General features: G+C 48.0%; 1 protein-coding gene across 1 annotated transcript in view; it reads left to right on the plus strand.

Annotated features, from left to right (window-relative positions):
* The window catches only part of MYO5C (myosin VC), a 483,348-nt gene that overhangs the window by 107,925 nt on the left and 356,796 nt on the right, over positions 1-18,627 (plus strand). The window contains exon 11 of the mRNA XM_073568417.1: positions 168-249. Coding sequence (XP_073424518.1) covers positions 168-249 — 82 coding nt within the window. The remainder of the gene's footprint in view (positions 1-167; positions 250-18,627) is intronic.

Below are 18,627 nucleotides of genomic sequence, written 5' to 3' on the forward strand. Positions count from 1 at the left end.
GTATACCCATCTTTCTCATGGAGAATAAGCTGTGAATAATTATGGAACAAATGTGACTTCAGCGATTATACACTTTATTATTCTGTATTATTACAAGTGAAGTCTTGTCAAATTTTTATATGTTTTTATTATGGTATTTAAATTAAAGACTAGATGTTTAATTGCAGGTTTGAGACCTTCGAAGTCAATAGTTTTGAACAGTTCTGCATAAATTATGCAAATGAGAAACTACAGCAGCAATTCAACTTGGTATGTAGCATACGTTCTCATTAGCAAACACATTTTAATATACAGATATACGATATTGATTAGCTTGGCCCGTGCAAAATTTTCACACATTTGGTCGTCAGGGGTGCAGGCAATTTCAGAAAAAACAAGCTGGTCAAATGTACATGTATTTCATTAGATGATGAACACAGACAGGTATTTATATATGTAGATTGGTAATACAATAAATTGGTTTGATAAGTAAAGGTCAAAAAATGTCTTTCGGTTGAGGTCCAACCTGCAGGTCATTGTGTCTTTCTGCAGGTTTATGAAAATTAATGTTTAAACTGTATTTAGTGCTAAAATTGTGGATGTGTGGTTTGTTTGGCTCTTTTCTTGCTGAAGGGAGCAAGTTTACTTTTCAAATGGTGTATCATTTGTGTGTGTGGCGAAGTAATCATTGAAAAAGCAGTACATGTTTACAAATGTGTTTGCATATGTGACGCACCATTTTGTGTGGGGCAAAGTAATCATTGAAAAAGCAGTGCATGTATACAAATGTTTTTGCATATGTGACTCACCTGCAGTGAAGTGTGCAATCCTCCAATGTGCTTGAAATAGGCTGGGCAAGCACTTTAGCAAGCTGGAAAGACCCCAAGGCAAATGTTTGGATTTGTTTGTCATGACTGTAAGCAGCTTTGTGGTAGTGTGCTTTGGGGTTGTGTGCTGCGTCCTGCAGGTAATTTGACCTTTTAAATGGTGTATCATTTGTTTGTGCAGGTGGAGTATGAACGGAGCAAGTGTGCAAATCAATGGGCAGTGCATGTTTACAAATGTGTTTGCATTTGTGCTTCACCTGCAGTAAAGTGTGCAATCCTCCAATTTGGCTAAAATAGGCTGGGCAAGCAGTTTGGCAAGCTGGAAAGCCCCCCCCAAGGCAAATGTTTGGATTTGTTTGTGATGTCTGTAGACAGCTTTGTGGTAGTGTGCTTTGGGGTACTGTGGTGCCACCTGCAGGTCATTTTTCTTTACTGTAGGTTTATGAAAATTAATATGTAAACTGTATTTTCTGAACAAATCATGGATGTGTGGTTTTTTGGCTATTTTCTTGCTGAAGGGGGCAAGTTTACCTTTCAAATGGTGTATCATTTGTGTGTGTAGGTGCAGTCTGAAAGGAGATACAAAGTAATCACCGAAAAACAGTGTTTAGAAATAATATAATAGATACTGCAACCCTAATTCTGGAAATCACAAGATCGATAGACATATTATTGATCTGTAAACAATGAAAAAAATGGAAACAAAATTTTCAAAACATCTCAATTTATTCAGTATTGAGTATGAGCGTTATATGCAGAAATCCCCACACTTACACAAATGGGCTGCTATCAATGAGTTTACTAATTGTAATTGAGGAATCCTCCACCACAATGAATGCACTTGGGAACATAAATCATCAATATCCACTGTTGGCAGCTCCCTTTGTAATTGCCAACCAATGATGTCCCATATGTGCTTTATAGGAGGCAAGTTCACAGACTCTGCAGGCTGTGGCGTAAGTAGAGACCACTGCAAAATGTTCAGTTTGTCTGATTTTTCTCTTTATAGGTATATTTTTCAGTAACATATAAATTGCTCTTTTATTCTATAAACTACTGACAACATGTCTTCATATTTCCAAGCACAAAATTTTGTATTTATTTTCAGAAAAGAGAAATGGTCAAAAGAACAAAAAAATGCAGTGCTTGCAGACTTCAAATAATGCTAAGAAAACAAGTTCATAATCATTTAGAAACAACAATACTAATGTTTTAACTCAGGAAGAGTTCAGAAATCAATATTTTGTGGAATAACCATGATTTATAATCAAGCTTTCATGCGTCTTGGCATGCTTTCCACCAGTCTTTCACACTGCTTTTGGGTGACCTTATGCCACTCCTGGTACAAAAATTTAAGCAGTTCTTCTTTGTTTGATGGCTTGTGATTATCTATCTTCCACTAGATTACATTCCAGAGGTTTTCAATGCGGTTCAGGTCTGGAGATTGGGCTGGCCATGACAGGGATTTGAAGTGGTGGTCCTTCATCCACACATTGATTGACCTAGCTGTGTAGCATGGCGCATTGTCCTGCTGGAAAAAACAGTCCTCAGAATTGGGGAACATTGCTTGAGCAGAAGGAATCAACTGTTTTTCCAGGATAACCTTGTATGCGACTTGTTTCATGCGTCCTTCGCAAATATTAACCTGCCCAATTCCAGCCTTGCTGAAGCATCCCAAGATCATCACCGATCCTTCACCAAATTTCACAGTGGGTGCAAGACACTGTGCCTTGTACGCCTCTCCAGGTCTCCGTCAAACCATTACACGACCAGGTGTTGGGCAAAGCTGAAAATTAGACTCATCAGAGAAGATTACCTTACTCCATTCCTCTATGGTCCAATCCTTATGGTCTTTGGCAGGCTTCAGCCTTGCTCTCCTTTGCTTCTCATTGATGAAAGGCTTTTTTTCTAGCTTTACATGACTTGAGCACTCCCTCTAGGAGCCTGTTACGAACTGTTCTTGCTGTGCACTTCACCCCAGCTGCCATTTGCCATTCCTTTTGTAGGTCACTTGATGTCATCTTGTGGTTGCTGAGTGACATTTGACTAAGATGATGATCATCCCGGTCAGTCGAGAGTCGTTTTCGCCCTCTGCCGGTCTGTAGATTTGTTGTCCCCAATGTCGTCTGCTGCTTGACCTTGTGGTAATGGACTACCATCTTAGAAATTTTAAGGATGGAGGCAACATGATGCTCACTGTATCCCTCTGCTAGTAAAGCCAGAAATGAGCCCTTCTTTTCCTCACACAAGACTTATCTTTTCATCTCTTTTGGCATGGTTAAAAGTTATTTTTTTCATTCCTATTACTTTTGAGATTATTACTAGCACTTGTTTTGCCATCCAGCTTGTCCTAGTGCAAGTGGATTGTGAACACCACAGCAGGGTTTTTTAAACTTTCCTTCGTTAAATAAGATTTGGTTCAGGTGATCATTTGAACTTTTAGTTTTTTTTTATTTTTTTATTTTTAAATATTTTTTTTTTACTTTTGGCATGCTTCAATAGCCTCCATAGGAGGCTTGAAGCATGCACAACCCAATCGGCTCTGCTACATATGGACGATGAGCAGATCGCCCATATGTAGCAGATTTGCTGCAGTGCTTTGAGCGCCGGCCACCGGTCTCTATGAGACCTCTGGTTGTCCAGGCAACGTGTCGCCGACCCCTGATCACGTGACGGGGGTCGACTATGAGCTCACTTCCAGCCCTGCGACTGGAAGCTGTAGTTAAATGCCCACTGTCAGCGCTTGACAGCGGGATTTAACTAGTTAGTAGGCACGGGCAGATGGCGATTACGCCTATTGTGGGCACATGTCAGCTGTTCATAACAGCTGACATGTCGCGGCTTTGAGGTGGGCTCACCGCCGGAGCCCACCTCAATGCAGGGGAGTCTGACTGCTCACGTACTAGCCGGTCAGCAGTCAGAAAGGGGTTAATCTTAGGCACAGAAACCTTTGTTTGCAATTACAGAGGTAAGACGTTTCCTGTAGTTCTTGACCAATTCTGGCCCACTCCTCCATACATATATTCTCCAGATCTTTCAGGTTTTGGGGCTGTGGCTGGGCAACATTGAATTTCAGTTCCTTACCAAGATTTTCTGTTGGGTTCAGGTCTATAGTCTGGTTAGGGCACTCCAGGTCTTTGAAGTGCTTCTTAAGGAGCCACTTCTCAGTTGTCCTGGCTGTGTGTTTCGAGTCATTGTCTTGCTGGAAGACCCAACCAAGACCCATCCTCTTACTGAGAGAAGGATGTTGTTTGCCAAAATCTTGTGATACATGACCCCATCTCTTTGCAAAGTATGATGTTTTCCCCACCATGCTTGATGTTTGGGATGGTGTTCTTGGGGTTGTACTAATCCTTCTTTTTCCTCTAAACACAGCGAGTGGAGTTGATACCAAAAAGTTCTATTTTTGTGTCATCTGACCACATAACCTACTCCCATGCCTCCTTTTGATCATCCAGATGGTCATTGGCAAACTTCAAATGGGCCTGGACATGTGCTGGTGTGAGCAGGGGGAGCTTGTGTGCCCTGCAGGATTTTAATCCATGACTGTAATATTTGAGACTGTGGCCCCAGCTCTCTTTAGGTCATTGACCAAGTCCTCCCGTGTAGTTCCCGACTGATTCCTGACCTTTCTCAGAATCATCCTTACCTGAGGAGGCGAGATCTTGCATGGAGCCCCAGACTGAAGAAGATTTGACAGTCATCTTCTGTTACTTGACAGTCATTTTATGTTACTTCCATTTTCTAATAATTGTTGCCTTCTCACCAAACTGCTTGCCTATTGTCCTGTAGCCCATTCCAGACTGGTGCAGGACTACATTTTTGTCCCTGGTTTTTAGACAGCTCTTTGGTGTTGACCATGGTGGAGAGGTTGGAGTGTGATTGAATGGTGTGGACAGGTGTCTTTTATACAGGTAATGAGTTCAAACAGGTGCAATTAATACAGGTAATGAGTAGGAGGGTTTCTTAAAGAAAAACTAACAGGTCTGTGAGAGCTAGAATTCTTGCTGATTGGTTGGTGATAAATTACTTATTTTCATGGAATAAAATGCAATTTAATTATTTAAAAATTATACAATGTGATTTTCTGGTTTTGATTTTAAGATTCTGTCTCTCACAGTTGAAGTGCACCTACTATAATAATTACTGACATATCCATTTTTTGTCGGTGGCAAAACTTGCAAAATCGAAAGTGTGTCAAATTCTTATTTTCCCCACTTTGTCACTTATCCTGGGTCACATCCTGGTATATATATCCCCCCATCTTGGTATATATTCCCTATCTTGATATATATGTCCCTTATCCTAGGCCCCATCCTGGTGTGTATGTATGTGTGTGTGTGTGTGTGTATATATATATATATATCTCCCCATCCCGGTAATATGTCCCTTATCCTGGTATATGTCCCTTATCCTGGGCCCCATCCTGATATACACACGTGGTCAAAATTGTTGGTGCCCCTCGTTTAATGACAGAAAAACCCACAATGGTCACAGAAATAACTTGAATTTGACAAAAGTAATAATAAATTAAAAATCTATGAAACTGAACAAATGAAAGTCAGACATGGCTTTTCAACCATGCTTCCACAGACTTGTTTAAAAAATAAAACTCATGAATTAGGCCTGGACAGAAATGATGGTACCCTTAACTTAATATTTTGTTGCACAACCTCTTGAGGCAATCACTGCAATCAAATGATTCCTGTGACTGTCAATGTGAATTCTGCACCTCTCAATAGGTATTTTGGCCCAGTCCTCAAGAGCAAACTGTTCCAGTTGCCTCGTGTTTGAAGATTGCCTTTTCCAGACGGCATGTTTCAGCTCTTTCCAAAGATGCTTAATAGGATTTAGGTCAAGGCTCATAGAAGGCCACTTCAGAATAGTCCAATGTTTTCCTCTTAGCCATTCTTGGGTGTTTTTAGCTGTGTGCTTTGGGTCATTATCCTGTTGCAAGACCCATGACCTGTGACTGAGACCAAGCTTTCTGACACTGGGCAGCACATCTCTCTCTAGAGTCCCTTGATAGTCTTGAGATTTCATTTTACCATGCACAGATTCTAGACACCTTGTGCCAGATGCAGCAAAGCAGCCCCAGAACATAACAGAGCCTCCTCCATGTATCACAGTAGAGACAGTGTTCTTTTTTCGATATGCTTCATTTTTCCGTTTGTGAACATAGAACTGATGTGCCTTGCCAAAAAGTTCCATTTTCCCTTCACCCATGACAGCACACCTGAGAGAGGGATCCGCCCCGCCAGGACAAGAATCTACCGAAATATAAGGGGCGGTACCTCTCCCCCGCTTCAGTTGGGTTCCTGTCCTTGATGGGAATCCCGTACGGCAGCGGTGCCGGTCATAAGAAAAGAGAAAGGTCCCGGGTCCGTCCCGGCACAGGAAGAGCAGGGTCCATACCTGTAGCGTCGGGCGTCCAGAAGAGCAGTGCACGGGTCCCCCTGGGGCTTGGTGTTCGTGCGGGCGACATCTTCAGGAGGGCCTGATGGAAATCCACAACGTTTCCCTCCCCTCACGACCCCGGAGCCGATTCTCACTGATTCGGCACTTCTGGGTGCCGCTGACGTCACGGGCGCCGCAATGAATTGTGGGAGCACGCCCTGCTGATGTCAGAAAGGTGCCGAGAACATGGCGCCCAGTGCAGATGCCAGACGTTTTTTTTCTGGCTGAAGGCGTGCGGTTCGGCCGGTGGTCGCAGGGGGGACGGGCATATCTCACCCGGATTGAGGCGGCCTATTTTAAGGCAGACGCCAGAGAAACAGGCTGCCGGCAAAGATGAAGTCAGAGCAGCGGCAGTCGCTATCGCCACCGCCACTACCTCCAGCGCAGTCTACGGCTCACCGACAGCAAGATCGCAAAGGTGACGGTCCGTCAAGTGACAGAAGCAGCAGTCGCCCCAGCCACAAATCTGGGGACTCCTCGGTGTCCAGCGAAGATGCGTTACGTGTCCCTGCACAGCCTCCGAGTCCGGTACCCTTGGTTAGCAGCGGGTGGTGAGTGATGTTCATGAATGTTAGCTAGGTGATTAATAGGCCCCTATTTTCTGCTTGAATCTGTAGGAAAAGCCTAAGAAATCTGGGGCAAAGAAGAATAACAGAGTCTGTGCCCTGTGTAAAAATCGCCTAGCAAGGGATTGGCAGAAGGACTTGTGTTCCAACTGCATCCAGAGAATAATTGCGAAGGAGACCATAAACTTTGCAGCTAGCCTTAGGTCGGCTATTAGGTCGGAAGTGGAGGGCTCCCTTAAAACCCTACTAAAGAAAGGTAAGAAGAGGTTTGAAGATTTTCCATCTTCCTCGTTCTTGTCTCAGGGTCGAGTGCAGGCTGAATCTCCTTCTTCCTCCTCCTCAAATAGTGACACGGGAGGTAAAACATGTTTTCCCACAAAAGATACGGATGGTCTCCTTAAAGCCATCAGGGTAACAATGGGTCTAAAGGAACAAAAAATGGCTAAGTCCCTGGAAGATGTTATTGGGTCGCCCTCCCAGGGCTGTGGGGTACTCGGTACCGGGCCGGTGTCAGGGGAATGTGTCACAGCAGCGGTGACCCGGTCCGTGGCCCTGGGCGCCCAAGTAATCAAAGGGAGTTTATAATGTAGTTTAAGTGGAATGGAATAGTTTGTGGCGCAAGGGAGGTGTTAAGCCGACGCTGCAGACAGTCCCTCTGGGACAGATGGTATGGTGCAGCAGTGATGGTATAGCACTCTACAGGCAGGGCTGATGTCCCAGGGCAGTGTAGTTGTAATGGTGGTGGAAAGGCGTAGGCAGTGTAAAGGATGGTACCCAGATGCAGCGGTGCTGAGCTGGTTGGCGCAAGAATGAATGGAGGACACCGAGGCTTGCAGTTCCAAAGCTTTACTCACAGTCTGCGGTACACAAGGGTGCCTGCCTCCGAGCCATGTCCTCCGGATCAGAGACTAAGCCAACCTCCAGGCCAGATGAAAAGCTCCTCTCCAACACTCCACCAACATGTACCTTTTCTGAACAACTCCTCTATTGCGCCTTAAAGTGTGAAGAGCTCCAGTACCGTGGTACTCTGGAGTTCCTCCTGTCAGATGTTCCCAAGAACTCTACTCGTATGGCAGACAGCTATAGCCTACTTCGGGGACTCCCTTCTCCTGAGTCTCTAAATCAGTTGCTGTTGTGCCCCAAGTCTTAGATGGGAGTAGTGCATTTACAGCCTACTACTCCACCAGTGTCTGCTGCGGAACCATAAGTGTCCATACAACCTTGGTGACCGGGCCCCGGCCTTGCGCTGAGAACCTATAGGCAGGGTTCCTCTTCCAACCCACGTCCTCTCTGTTCTCCTTACTCCTTCATTCCGTACTGATCTTTCTCTCTCTTATGGAAGCTTAGGTTGCATTTCTACGTCTTTCTCCTTCTTTCCCTTTCCCGTGCCAGCTGGCTCAGATCACTGAGGCAGCTGCAGCACTCCTTCCTCCATCCCTTCTTCCAGGGATCCTCACTCCTGTCTGAGTGACTTCTTACCCGACTGACCTTCTGCCAGACTGCCCTGTAATCCTACACTTCCCCACTATTTTATATATCTAAATTCCACCCACCTCCCAGCGCATCCATGGTTCCAAGCAGGGAACCACCAAAGGTGCTCTGCTACTCTCTAAGCACTGAGCCGCAATGTGGTTGTGCAGAACTACCCTGTTGAGTGTGGGGTGCGAGTGTTGGAGTGTGGAAAGGAGTTCCCACCTTACCTGGATGGTGGGGCACTACACCTTAGGAGAAGGTGCAGTACCTCTGTGGCGACTGAGCCTCAGGGGCGCCACATACCCCCCATTAAACACAGCACGTCCGCGGGCTGCAAGACAACAAAGTTGACAGTACAGGAACATACAAAATTTTATAATGCTGCATAAACATTTCTTATCCTAAACTTGCTAATATAGGAGGCATTTATTCTTGAACGTTACCAACAATTCTATCTAAAATTCTAAATTAAACAGTGCAAATTTTTCTTAATTCAAAAGTGCTGTACTCTGTAACACATTTCTTTATCATTTTTCTCTTTTCTAGACGCAAGACGCTGACCGCAACAACCTGGTCCGTCACCTGTCATGTTCAATTCTCTATTCTTAATTCTCTATCAAAACATTCCTAATTCTCTATAAAAGCCATTTCTCAATTACTAATACTCTTATAAAACACATTATCAAATACTTTACAGTAAAACATTCAAAGATTCTTGTAAGTGCTGGACACCGCTCCCATCCGGGATTTCTTGCAGTGTCCTTTGAGGTAGACATCATCTTCGCAAAGTGTGGAAAGGAGTTCCCACCTTACCTGGATGGTGGGGCACTACACCTTAGGAGAAGGTGCAGTACCTCTGTGGCGACTGAGCCTCAGGGGCGCCACATACCCCCCATTAAACACAGCACGTCCGCGGGCTGCAAGACAACAAAGTTGACAGTACAGGAACATACAAAATTTTATAATGCTGCATAAACATTTCTTATCCTAAACTTGCTAATATAGGAGGCATTTATTCTTGAACGTTACCAACAATTCTATCTAAAATTCTAAATTAAACAGTGCAAATTTTTCTTAATTCAAAAGTGCTGTACTCTGTAACACATTTCTTTATCATTTTTCTCTTTTCTAGACGCAAGACGCTGACCGCAACAACCTGGTCCGTCACCTGTCATGTTCAATTCTCTATTCTTAATTCTCTATCAAAACATTCCTAATTCTCTATAAAAGCCATTTCTCAATTACTAATACTCCTATAAAACACATTATCAAATACTTTACAGTAAAACATTCAAAGATTCTCGTAAGTGCTGGACACCGCTCCCATCCGGGATTTCTTGCAGTGTCCTTTGAGGTAGACATCATCTTCGCAAAGTGACCTTATGTAAAACCAAGAGAGGGCACCTAAAGAGGTTCAACTATTTACAAGAGAGTTTGTGATGCACTCCAAGTTCATGATCGCTGTAGTTCGAATGGGAGGACGCTGCCAATCAAAAACTAGGCAACCACTGGAAAAAACATGATAAACAAAAATAAGGCACAACTGGTGCAACAAACCCTCCTGGGTCACGAGATTATTTTCTTATTGACTAATTGTGGTCCCCTCCTGGGGTTCTGGAAGCTGATGGGGATCCGCTAAGAGATATGGTATCTTCATCTTGATTCTGGTTTCTTGCTAACCGCATGTACTCCGCTTCCCACAGGGAGACCAGGTCGGGGTAATTGAAAGGGCCATAGAAACGTCCACTGCCTGCTGAGACGGCACATCTACTTCCGATGGCTCTCCTGCTGCCGTTGGCGACTCAGCCGGCGACGTCCCTGGTTCCTCGGGGTCCGACTCTTCCGTGTCCAGCGGGACTTTAGTCAGTGGTACCGCAGTAGGGGATCGTCGGCGGAGATCAACTGGGCCATCCCTATCCATGGGTTCCGCTCCCAAAGCTAGGGTCACCCCTGGGGCGGTAATCATACCTGGCGTTTCAAGCCGTGGTTCCGGCTCTGGTACCGGGTGGTAGATGGCTGCAGCCGCGACTCCCAGGGTGACTGATGGGATGGGCCACAGTTGGATCCGGGGCCGGGCCGGTCTCGGCCTGGGTTGCCGGTGGGGGTCGGTGCAGCCGCGCCTGGTCCAGACGGGGATGATGTCTGGGGCCTCCATTCAGCTCTAGCGTCCTCATATATCTTCTCCGGACGGGGCTCAGCCAATGACAGTATCGGGTGTGAGGTGGTGGCGGCCGCTGATGAGGGTGTATCAGTGGTCGCACCCTCTGCAGGGGCGGCCTGGGAGCGAGTGGCCTCTCCTCCCCCTGTTCTTCTGACTTCTCCTCTCTCTTCATTATGGCGCTCTGGCGTTCTTCTTCCTGCCTTGGTCCCTTTCCCGCCACTGACTTCTTCTGCCCCTCCTTCCGGGGCGTCGTCTTCTTCCAGCGCCTCTGTGGAGGAACACACACGCGGACCCGTTCCTCCCACGTCACCACCGTGAGCGTAACTACACAGGCACAGCTCTCCAGCGCCCCCTTTAGCCTTTAGCTGCCTGTAATTTCTGAACTTAGACCAAAATGGATGCCAAGCTCAGATATGTGGCCCCACATCTAAGATGGCGGCCGCTCCTTCATCACACCTCCCTGCTTTAGAGGGCGCTAGGGGGTATCACATTCCTGTGATCCCCCATGCGCCCTTCCGCACCCTCTCCTTGCCGGGACAGCCCATCAGCATTACCATGGTCCCTGCCTCTTTTGTGGCGAATCGTGAAGTGATACTGTTGGAGAGAGAAGCTCCAGCGTAGCAACCTCCCATTCGTCCCAGAGACCGTGTGTAACCAGCTGAGGGGGTTGTGGTCTGTTTCCACGGTGAATTGGCGTCCGTACAAGTACAGCTGCAGACGCTGCAGGGACCACACAATTGCCAGACATTCCTTCTCCATCGTGGAATAGGCCACTTCCCTCGGCAGGAGCTTCCGGGTCAGGTACAGAATGGGGTGTTCATGGCCCGTAGTGTCGACCTGGCTTAGCACAGCACCGAGGCCGAAGTCACTGGCGTCGGTCTGCACTACGAACGGCCGCGTGAAGTCGGCTGCCTGTAGTACAGGAGAACTAGAAAGGGCGGTCTTGAGCGCCTGGAAAGCTGTCTCGCAGGCACTATAGTGTGGAACAAACCTCCTATAGTACCCGGCAGTCCCCAAGAAGGACATCACCTGCTTCTTGGTCCTGGGGGTGGGCCAGGATGCGATGGCATCCACCTTCCCGGGCTCTGGCTTCAGAGCTCCCCCACCTACCCGGTGCCCCAGGTAGTGGACCTCACTCATACCCAGCTGGCACTTTTCGGGCTTAATGGTCAAGCCTGCTCGCTGGATCTGCCCGAGCACCTGCGCCAGGTGCTCTAGGTGATCTTCCCAGGTGGGACTGAAGATAGCAATGTCGTCTAGGTACGCGGTCGCATATCCTTCCAGTCCCTCGAGCAGTGTGTTGCCCATCCTCTGAAAAGTGGCAGGGGCATTCTTCATGCCGAATGGCATCACCGTGGACTCGTACAGTCCAAATGGGGTGATAAAGGCAGAGCGTTCCCGTGCCCCTGGGGTCAGGGGAATCTGCCAATACCCCCTGCTCAGATCCATGATGGTCAGGTACTTGGCCCCGGCCAGCCGATCGAGCAGGTCATCGATGCGCGTCATTGGGTACGCTTCGGTGACGTCACAGCGTTGAGCCCCCGGTAGTCCACGCAGAACCGCGTAGTTCGGTCCTTTTTAGGGACGAGGACTACAGGCGAAGCCCACGCGCTGTTGGACACTTGGATCACCCCCAGCTTCAGCATCTCGTCTATCTCTTGGCGCATGTGCTGCTGCACCTCAAGAGAGACCCGATATGCTGAACGCCGGATCGGGGGGTGGTTGCCGGTGTCCACGTCATGGACGGCTGTCTCAGTCCTTCCGGGCAGGCTGCTGAACAGCTCCCGAAAGGGGTGTAGGGTGACCCTCAGCTGGGAACGTTGGTCCTCCGAGAGCTGGTGGCCAACCCCCACATCCTCGATGGATCCACCCGCCTTGGCTTGGGTGAGCAGATCCAGGAGGGTTTCTACCTCTCCTTCATCGGGAAGGTTGCACACTGGGTGGGCACAAGCCTCCCGCTCATGATGGGCCTTCATCATGTTCACGTGGAAGGCCTTCCTCCTTCCATGGGCGTGGTCCAGGGTGACCAGATACATGACAGCGTTGAGCCACTGGTGCACGAGGTATGGACCCACCCAGGCCGTCTGAAGCTTGTTTTGGGGTACGGGGACCAGTACCCACACCTTTTGACCCACCTCGTAGGTCCGCTCACAAGCATTCTGGTCGTACCACCGCTTCTGGTCAGCCTGGGCTTGGGCCATATTGTCATGCACCAGCCGTGTCAAGGCCATCATTCTGTCCCGGAAGCGCACGACATACTCAATGACCGACACTCCAGGGGTAGCCAAATCCCCTTCCCATGCTTCCTTCACCAGAGCAAGGGGCCCCCGTACACGTCGCCCGTACAGGAGCTCAAAGGGGGAGAACCCTGTTGAGGCCTGTGGGACCTCTCGGTAGGCAAACAGCAGGTGTGGGAGATTCCGCTCCCAGTCTCTCCCGTGGGAGTCGACCAACATCTTCAGCATCTGCTTTAAGGTGCCATTGAACCGCTCACACAGGCCATTGGTCTGTGGGTGGTACGGGCTGGCTACCAGATGTTGCACCTGTACCTGCTTACAGAGCGATTCCATCAGCTGCGACATGAACTGGGTCCCTCGGTCGGTGAGCATTTCCTGGGGAAACCCCACTCTGGAGAAAATCTCCAGTAAGGCAGCGGCCACTTTGTCGGCCCGAATGGACGACAAAGCTACCAACTCCGGGTACCGGGTGGCATAGTCCACTACCGTTAGTATGAAGCATTTCCCGGAGCGGCTGGGAGTGGACAGAGGTCCAATGAGATCCACAGCCACCTCGAGAAAGGCTCTTCGATGATGGGCAGAGTTACCAGTGGGGCTTTGGGGCGCCGCCCCGCCTTTCCCACCCTCTGACAGGTGTTCGTGTGGCAGTAGGCAATCACCTCGGTCCTCATTCCTGGCCAGTAGAAATGCTGAGCTAGCCTGGCCCTGGTTTTAGCGATCCCTAGGTGTCCGGCCATGGGAATCTCATGTGCGATCCGCAACAATTCTGCCCTGAACGGATAGGGTACCACTAATTGTCGGTCCCTGGGCCACGCCTCCGGTGAACCCTGCTGGACCGTTACCCGGTACAGCCGTCCCTGGTCCCAGACCACTCGCTCACGGTCGGACTCCAGGGTAGGCTGTGCCGCCTGCTCCTTGAGAGCTTTCAGGCTAGCGTCAGCTTCCAACGCTGTCTGAAATCCCTGACTCGATGTGGCAAGAATTGACGAAACTGCCACCTCCTCTGTCAGCTCCCCGGGATCTGTCTCCTGGCCGCTGTCTGACTTGGCAGCCACTTGGTCGGAGAGAGGGGAACCGTCGGACCTCCGCGAGGCTCCTTGGGCTCCGGCGCTCCTACTCCTGGTAACAGCGGCCATGACCGCTGAGACCACAGGTAGTGCCTGCTTCCCCTCGCCCCCTGACCAAGTCGCCGGGTCAGGCAGACTTCCCTGGCTTCCTGACATCCCGGATGTGGGGAACTCCTGCCCTGAGGTCTTACCTGGTGGCTCCTCTCCCGGGACGCCCCCTCCCCCCATGGCCTGTTCCCCCTTCTGCAGAGGAGCTAGACAGCAGGCTGGATTCACTTAGGGGCCCTATACTGCCCATAGCAGCCCCTCCCTCCACCTCTGAGCTCCACCCTGCAGTCTTCTCACCTGTCCTCACTGTGAGCCCTGTGTGTGTAGTGTCATGGCTTACCATCAGGTTTCACCCCCTCGTCCACTGTTGGAGGCACATTCAACACATTAACATTAGCATTCACAGTAGAGACATGACATTCTTGGGGAGCCGGACTTGGGGGTTCAGTGGCCACATACTGAGACACTAGCCGCCCCAAATCGGTCCCAAGCAACACATTGGCAGGAATATTTGGCGTTACTCCCACCTCCAGCATTCCCCTCCCGGCTCCCCAGTCCAAAAACACCTTGGCGACGGGCAGCGCCGTTCAACACCTCCAATTCCGTAGATGGAAAGGGTTTTCCCAGGCACCAAGTCTTGAGGGGACACCACCTCAGGACGTACCAGGGTTCGTTCAGCACCTGTGTCCCGCAGTCCCATGACCGCTGAGCGGCCGATGGTGACGGGTTGGTAATTGTCCAGGGACCTCCCACCACCCCCTCCCACACACAAAACAGTGGATGGTTTCTGGGACAGGGATGGGGCCTTATGGCGCTGGGGACACGCAGCCTTAAAGTGTCCCGGCTGGTTGCAATGATGACAACGTCTGGGTTCTGCTCCTGGCCTGGAGAGGGCAGCAGGGGGGTACATCCCTTGCACTCTGGGGGCTGGGGGGACAGGGGCAGGACTGGGCTTACCCCCTCTCCAGGTGCTGCTGGCAGGCTTCTTCGGCTCAGGGGCCCTGTTGTTGGCATACTCGTCTGCCAGGGCGGCTGTAGCAGAAGCCCCCTTTGGTTTCCGGTCACGGAGGAACTGCTGGAGGTCCTCTGGGCAGTTCCACAAGTTCCTGGACCTCCTGGCGGGTGGTGAGCTCTAGATCCAGTGCTCCGCAGCTCTCAGCAGGGCCCGCATGTGGTCGGTCCAGGTGTCCTTGGAGCCCCGCTGCAGGCTCCGGAACTTCCTGCGGTACGACTCCGGGGTGAGGATGTTGTAAGAAAATGTTCTTATCGGGAGAGTTGGAAGAGCCGGACAAAATTGCAGACAATTCTTCTCGAAGCTGAGGTTGAAGTTTATTTGGAGATACACGGCAAAACAGATACAGAATAACAGAGGAGTTGGAATATGCGGGCAAAAACAGGAATTCAGACAGGCAGAGATTTGCTAGGAGGTCTAGCGGTGATAAGGCTCTGTGCCCTGGCCATGGTGAGGCACAGTGGCATGATGACGATGGAATGGCCCCGAGCGACAGTAACAGGGGCTTCTTATACATTATCAGAACAAAGAAAGCTGCATTTTGCCGCAGAGGGCGTTAACATTATAATTCTAAGGCGTTTTCATGGTAATCTACAGAAACGTGTTTTAGAACAGAGAATATAATGACATAATACGAAGATATTAATTAACATTTCTCCAAGCAACACTAAAACCCATAAGTCATTGGTATCTATGGCTACTGTCCTAAAATCTTTTCATTGTCTCCAATCTATGTCCATAAATTCTTACATCCTGACATTCTAATTTCTTTACCTTTCGCTACCACACTATCACGTATAAGCATATTGACCATATATTTGGTGACCCTATTCCCCTATTGATCCAATCTTCCTCTATGCACATCTACTGAAGTTGGTAAGAGACGTGATCTCATTTTCCATCCTCCATTTAGCACATTTTATTAGCTCTTTTGTAAAAGTTGAATCTTCTCTAACTTTCAACAAAATGGCTGCTAGAGACAACATGGCCGCTCAATATATTATGGCTGACCATTCTCTTACAAGTCCCCCTCTTGTACTCTATCCAGAGTACAACATACAGTACTGTAATATTCATGGGTGAATTATTGAAAATAAGAATATGGAGGTAATTCAGCACTTTATGCACGTGTGTGTGTAAGGCAAAAGTCCCTAAAAATAGAACAAACACATAATAAAAAAATTATTCAAATAGTCCCGAAAAAAATAAGTTGCACAATAGTCAAGTCTTTTGGTCTTTTTCTTCTCATTCTTTGTCTTCTGGATTTTCCTGATCTTCTCCACCTCTCACACTATCAGAGTCCCACTGTATAGTGTGAAACATCTTCTCCTGATCATCCAATAGGTTCATGGTCCCAGGAGTCGAATATGAAAATCTTCAGCGGACCTGGAGAAAATAGAAAAAAAGAGTGGAGTATCAGTCCTTGCCAGAAATCTCAGTAAAATAATTAAGAAGTCTATACTGATTGATATGAACCATTTTAATCACCTTTTTAGCTTGAAAATTTGAGCAAAGACTTAATCATTGTTGTTGGGATGTAAGGCGCTAGCCCGTCCCCTTCAATGGGCAGGGACTCAAGGGAATTGAACAGAGATGAGTCTCCATCCTTCTCCTGTGCTTTTACGAGATCTTGAAGAGGAGAAAAGACAAGGGGGGCTCTCGGGGTTTTGTAGTGACTGCAGCGATGACTTCTTGGGGATATTTGTCATCGCCCGTAAGTGCAGCTTCCTTGGCTGTGTGGTCTACATATGCATTGCCAAGGATGTGGGGGTCAGGAATTAGCCTCTGGTGCCCTTTAATTTTACAGAAGGACCATAATTTTGGAAATTCTTTGCCCCGCTGCTCAATTTGTTTAAGAATTTCTGCAGCTGAGTTTTTAAAGTGACATGCGGGGTTTGTAAAATTAAAGGAGCAAATCCCACTATATGTCTCACTTGATTCATAGTCCAGTGCACGCCCAGTAGGTGCTTCATGCACTGAGTGAATCCTTTTTCCACGGGGGTAAGCAACCTAGAGTAATAACCTAAGGCATACAACTGACTAGATACCTCTGGGCTTTCTTTGGGCCATTTTTGTAGAAGCACAGAAGAAATAGAGATATCACCAGTGTGAGTCTGAATGTAAAAAGGCTGGGAAGGGTCAGGGTTAACCAATACCGTAACTGCCGTAAGGGCACTCTTCAATCCCTCAAAAGCCTGTAAGGCCGCTCCTTCTACAGTTACATGGGTAAAGTTATCATCAGCATTTTTCAATAAATCATACAGTGGTTTAGCCAAATTGGCAAAATCTTCAATAAATTCTCTGGAAAAATTAATAAGACCCAAAAATTTTCTGAGTTCAGTAATGTTAGTTGGTATGGGGACAGCCTGAATAGCTTTAACCCTATCATGCATGGGCTTCTTTCCTTCTGCTGAGACAGACACACCCAGAAATTTAACCTCTGACTTCATCAATTGTACTTTATCTAGACTCATTTTGAGTCCTGCCTCTTGTAAAGCCTGACAAACATTTTCAAGGGTTTCTCTGTGTTCACATTCATCGACAGTTTGAATCAATAAATCATCCACATACTGTAAGACTTTGTCTTCGTAACCAAGGGGTTCTAACACCTGAGCTAATGCCTGATGGAAATACACAGGAGAACTGTGAAATCCCATGGGCAACTGCGTGAACAAGTATTGCACATTCTCAAAAGTGAATGCGAAGCGGAGGGCAGATTCAGGTGTTAGGGGTACTGAGAAAAAGCCATTTGCAATATCTAAACAAGAAAACACTTTACAATCACTCCTCAGCTGTGACATAACTTCAGGGACAGATGCAACAAGGTGAGCAGCTGAGGGAGTGTACTTATTTACAAGTCTCAGGTCTACCACCATTCGAAAACTGCCATCTTCCTTTTTTACAGGTAGAATAGGACTGTTACATGGAGAATTACCTTTCACAACAACACCTTGCTTCTCCAATTCACTGACTGCAACCCTTATGTAAGGGATTGCGTCCTCAAGAATACGGTACTGACGCTGGAAAGGTGGCAGTTTTTCACCATCAATTTTAATCTGAGTTTGCATTAACCCACAATCAGTTTTCTTTGAGATCCACAATTCAGGGAACTTTTGCTTCAATTCATTCTTTAAAGCATCATTGTCAGTATTTTCAACATTTTCACCAGTACATGCTCCGAAACTAGCAATGGGTAATTTATGACTCTCCTGATCTTCCTCCACATGGACAATTACAGAACAGATAGTGGCTTCTTTGTTCCGCCACAGAACTTTGTTACATAAATCAACAACAATTCCCATTGCTCCCAAAACATCAGTTCCCAAAATAGTGTGCCGTAACTGTGGGTTTACCCAAAAAGCGCATCGAAGACCCCTTTGCTTCGATCCCCCTGTGTCCTGAAATCTCAGGTTTACTGGACGACTTTTTACTGCCTCAAATCCTACCAACGTGGTAGTCTCAGTCAGTCCAGGGGGTGACTGCAATTTGTGTCGTGTTATTGAAACTGAGGCTCCTGTATCGATGAGGATGTCTTCCCAAGGCAGCCCCTCTATTCTCCCTCTGACATAAGGTCTACCGTCCCTGCCCAGGGAAAGAGGAGCAAGGAGGGTTAGGGGAACAGGGGGAGCACTCCATCAATCAGTGTTACCTCCCGTGGGAAGCCCGAAAAATCCATCATCCCCATCTGGACACGGCTTCCGTCCAACAGCTGCCACCTCCGCCCCAAAGAGATCCTTAGTCAGGGTCCGGTCCTCATGTTCCCGCAGCTCCTTAATCAGCGGAGCATAGGGACGAGGAGG

Source organism: Dendrobates tinctorius, unplaced genomic scaffold (assembly GCF_039654945.1).
Source record: "Dendrobates tinctorius isolate UK_male_01 unplaced genomic scaffold, ASM3965494v1 ptg000022l, whole genome shotgun sequence".
NCBI classification, from domain to species: Eukaryota; Metazoa; Chordata; class Amphibia; order Anura; family Dendrobatidae; genus Dendrobates; species Dendrobates tinctorius.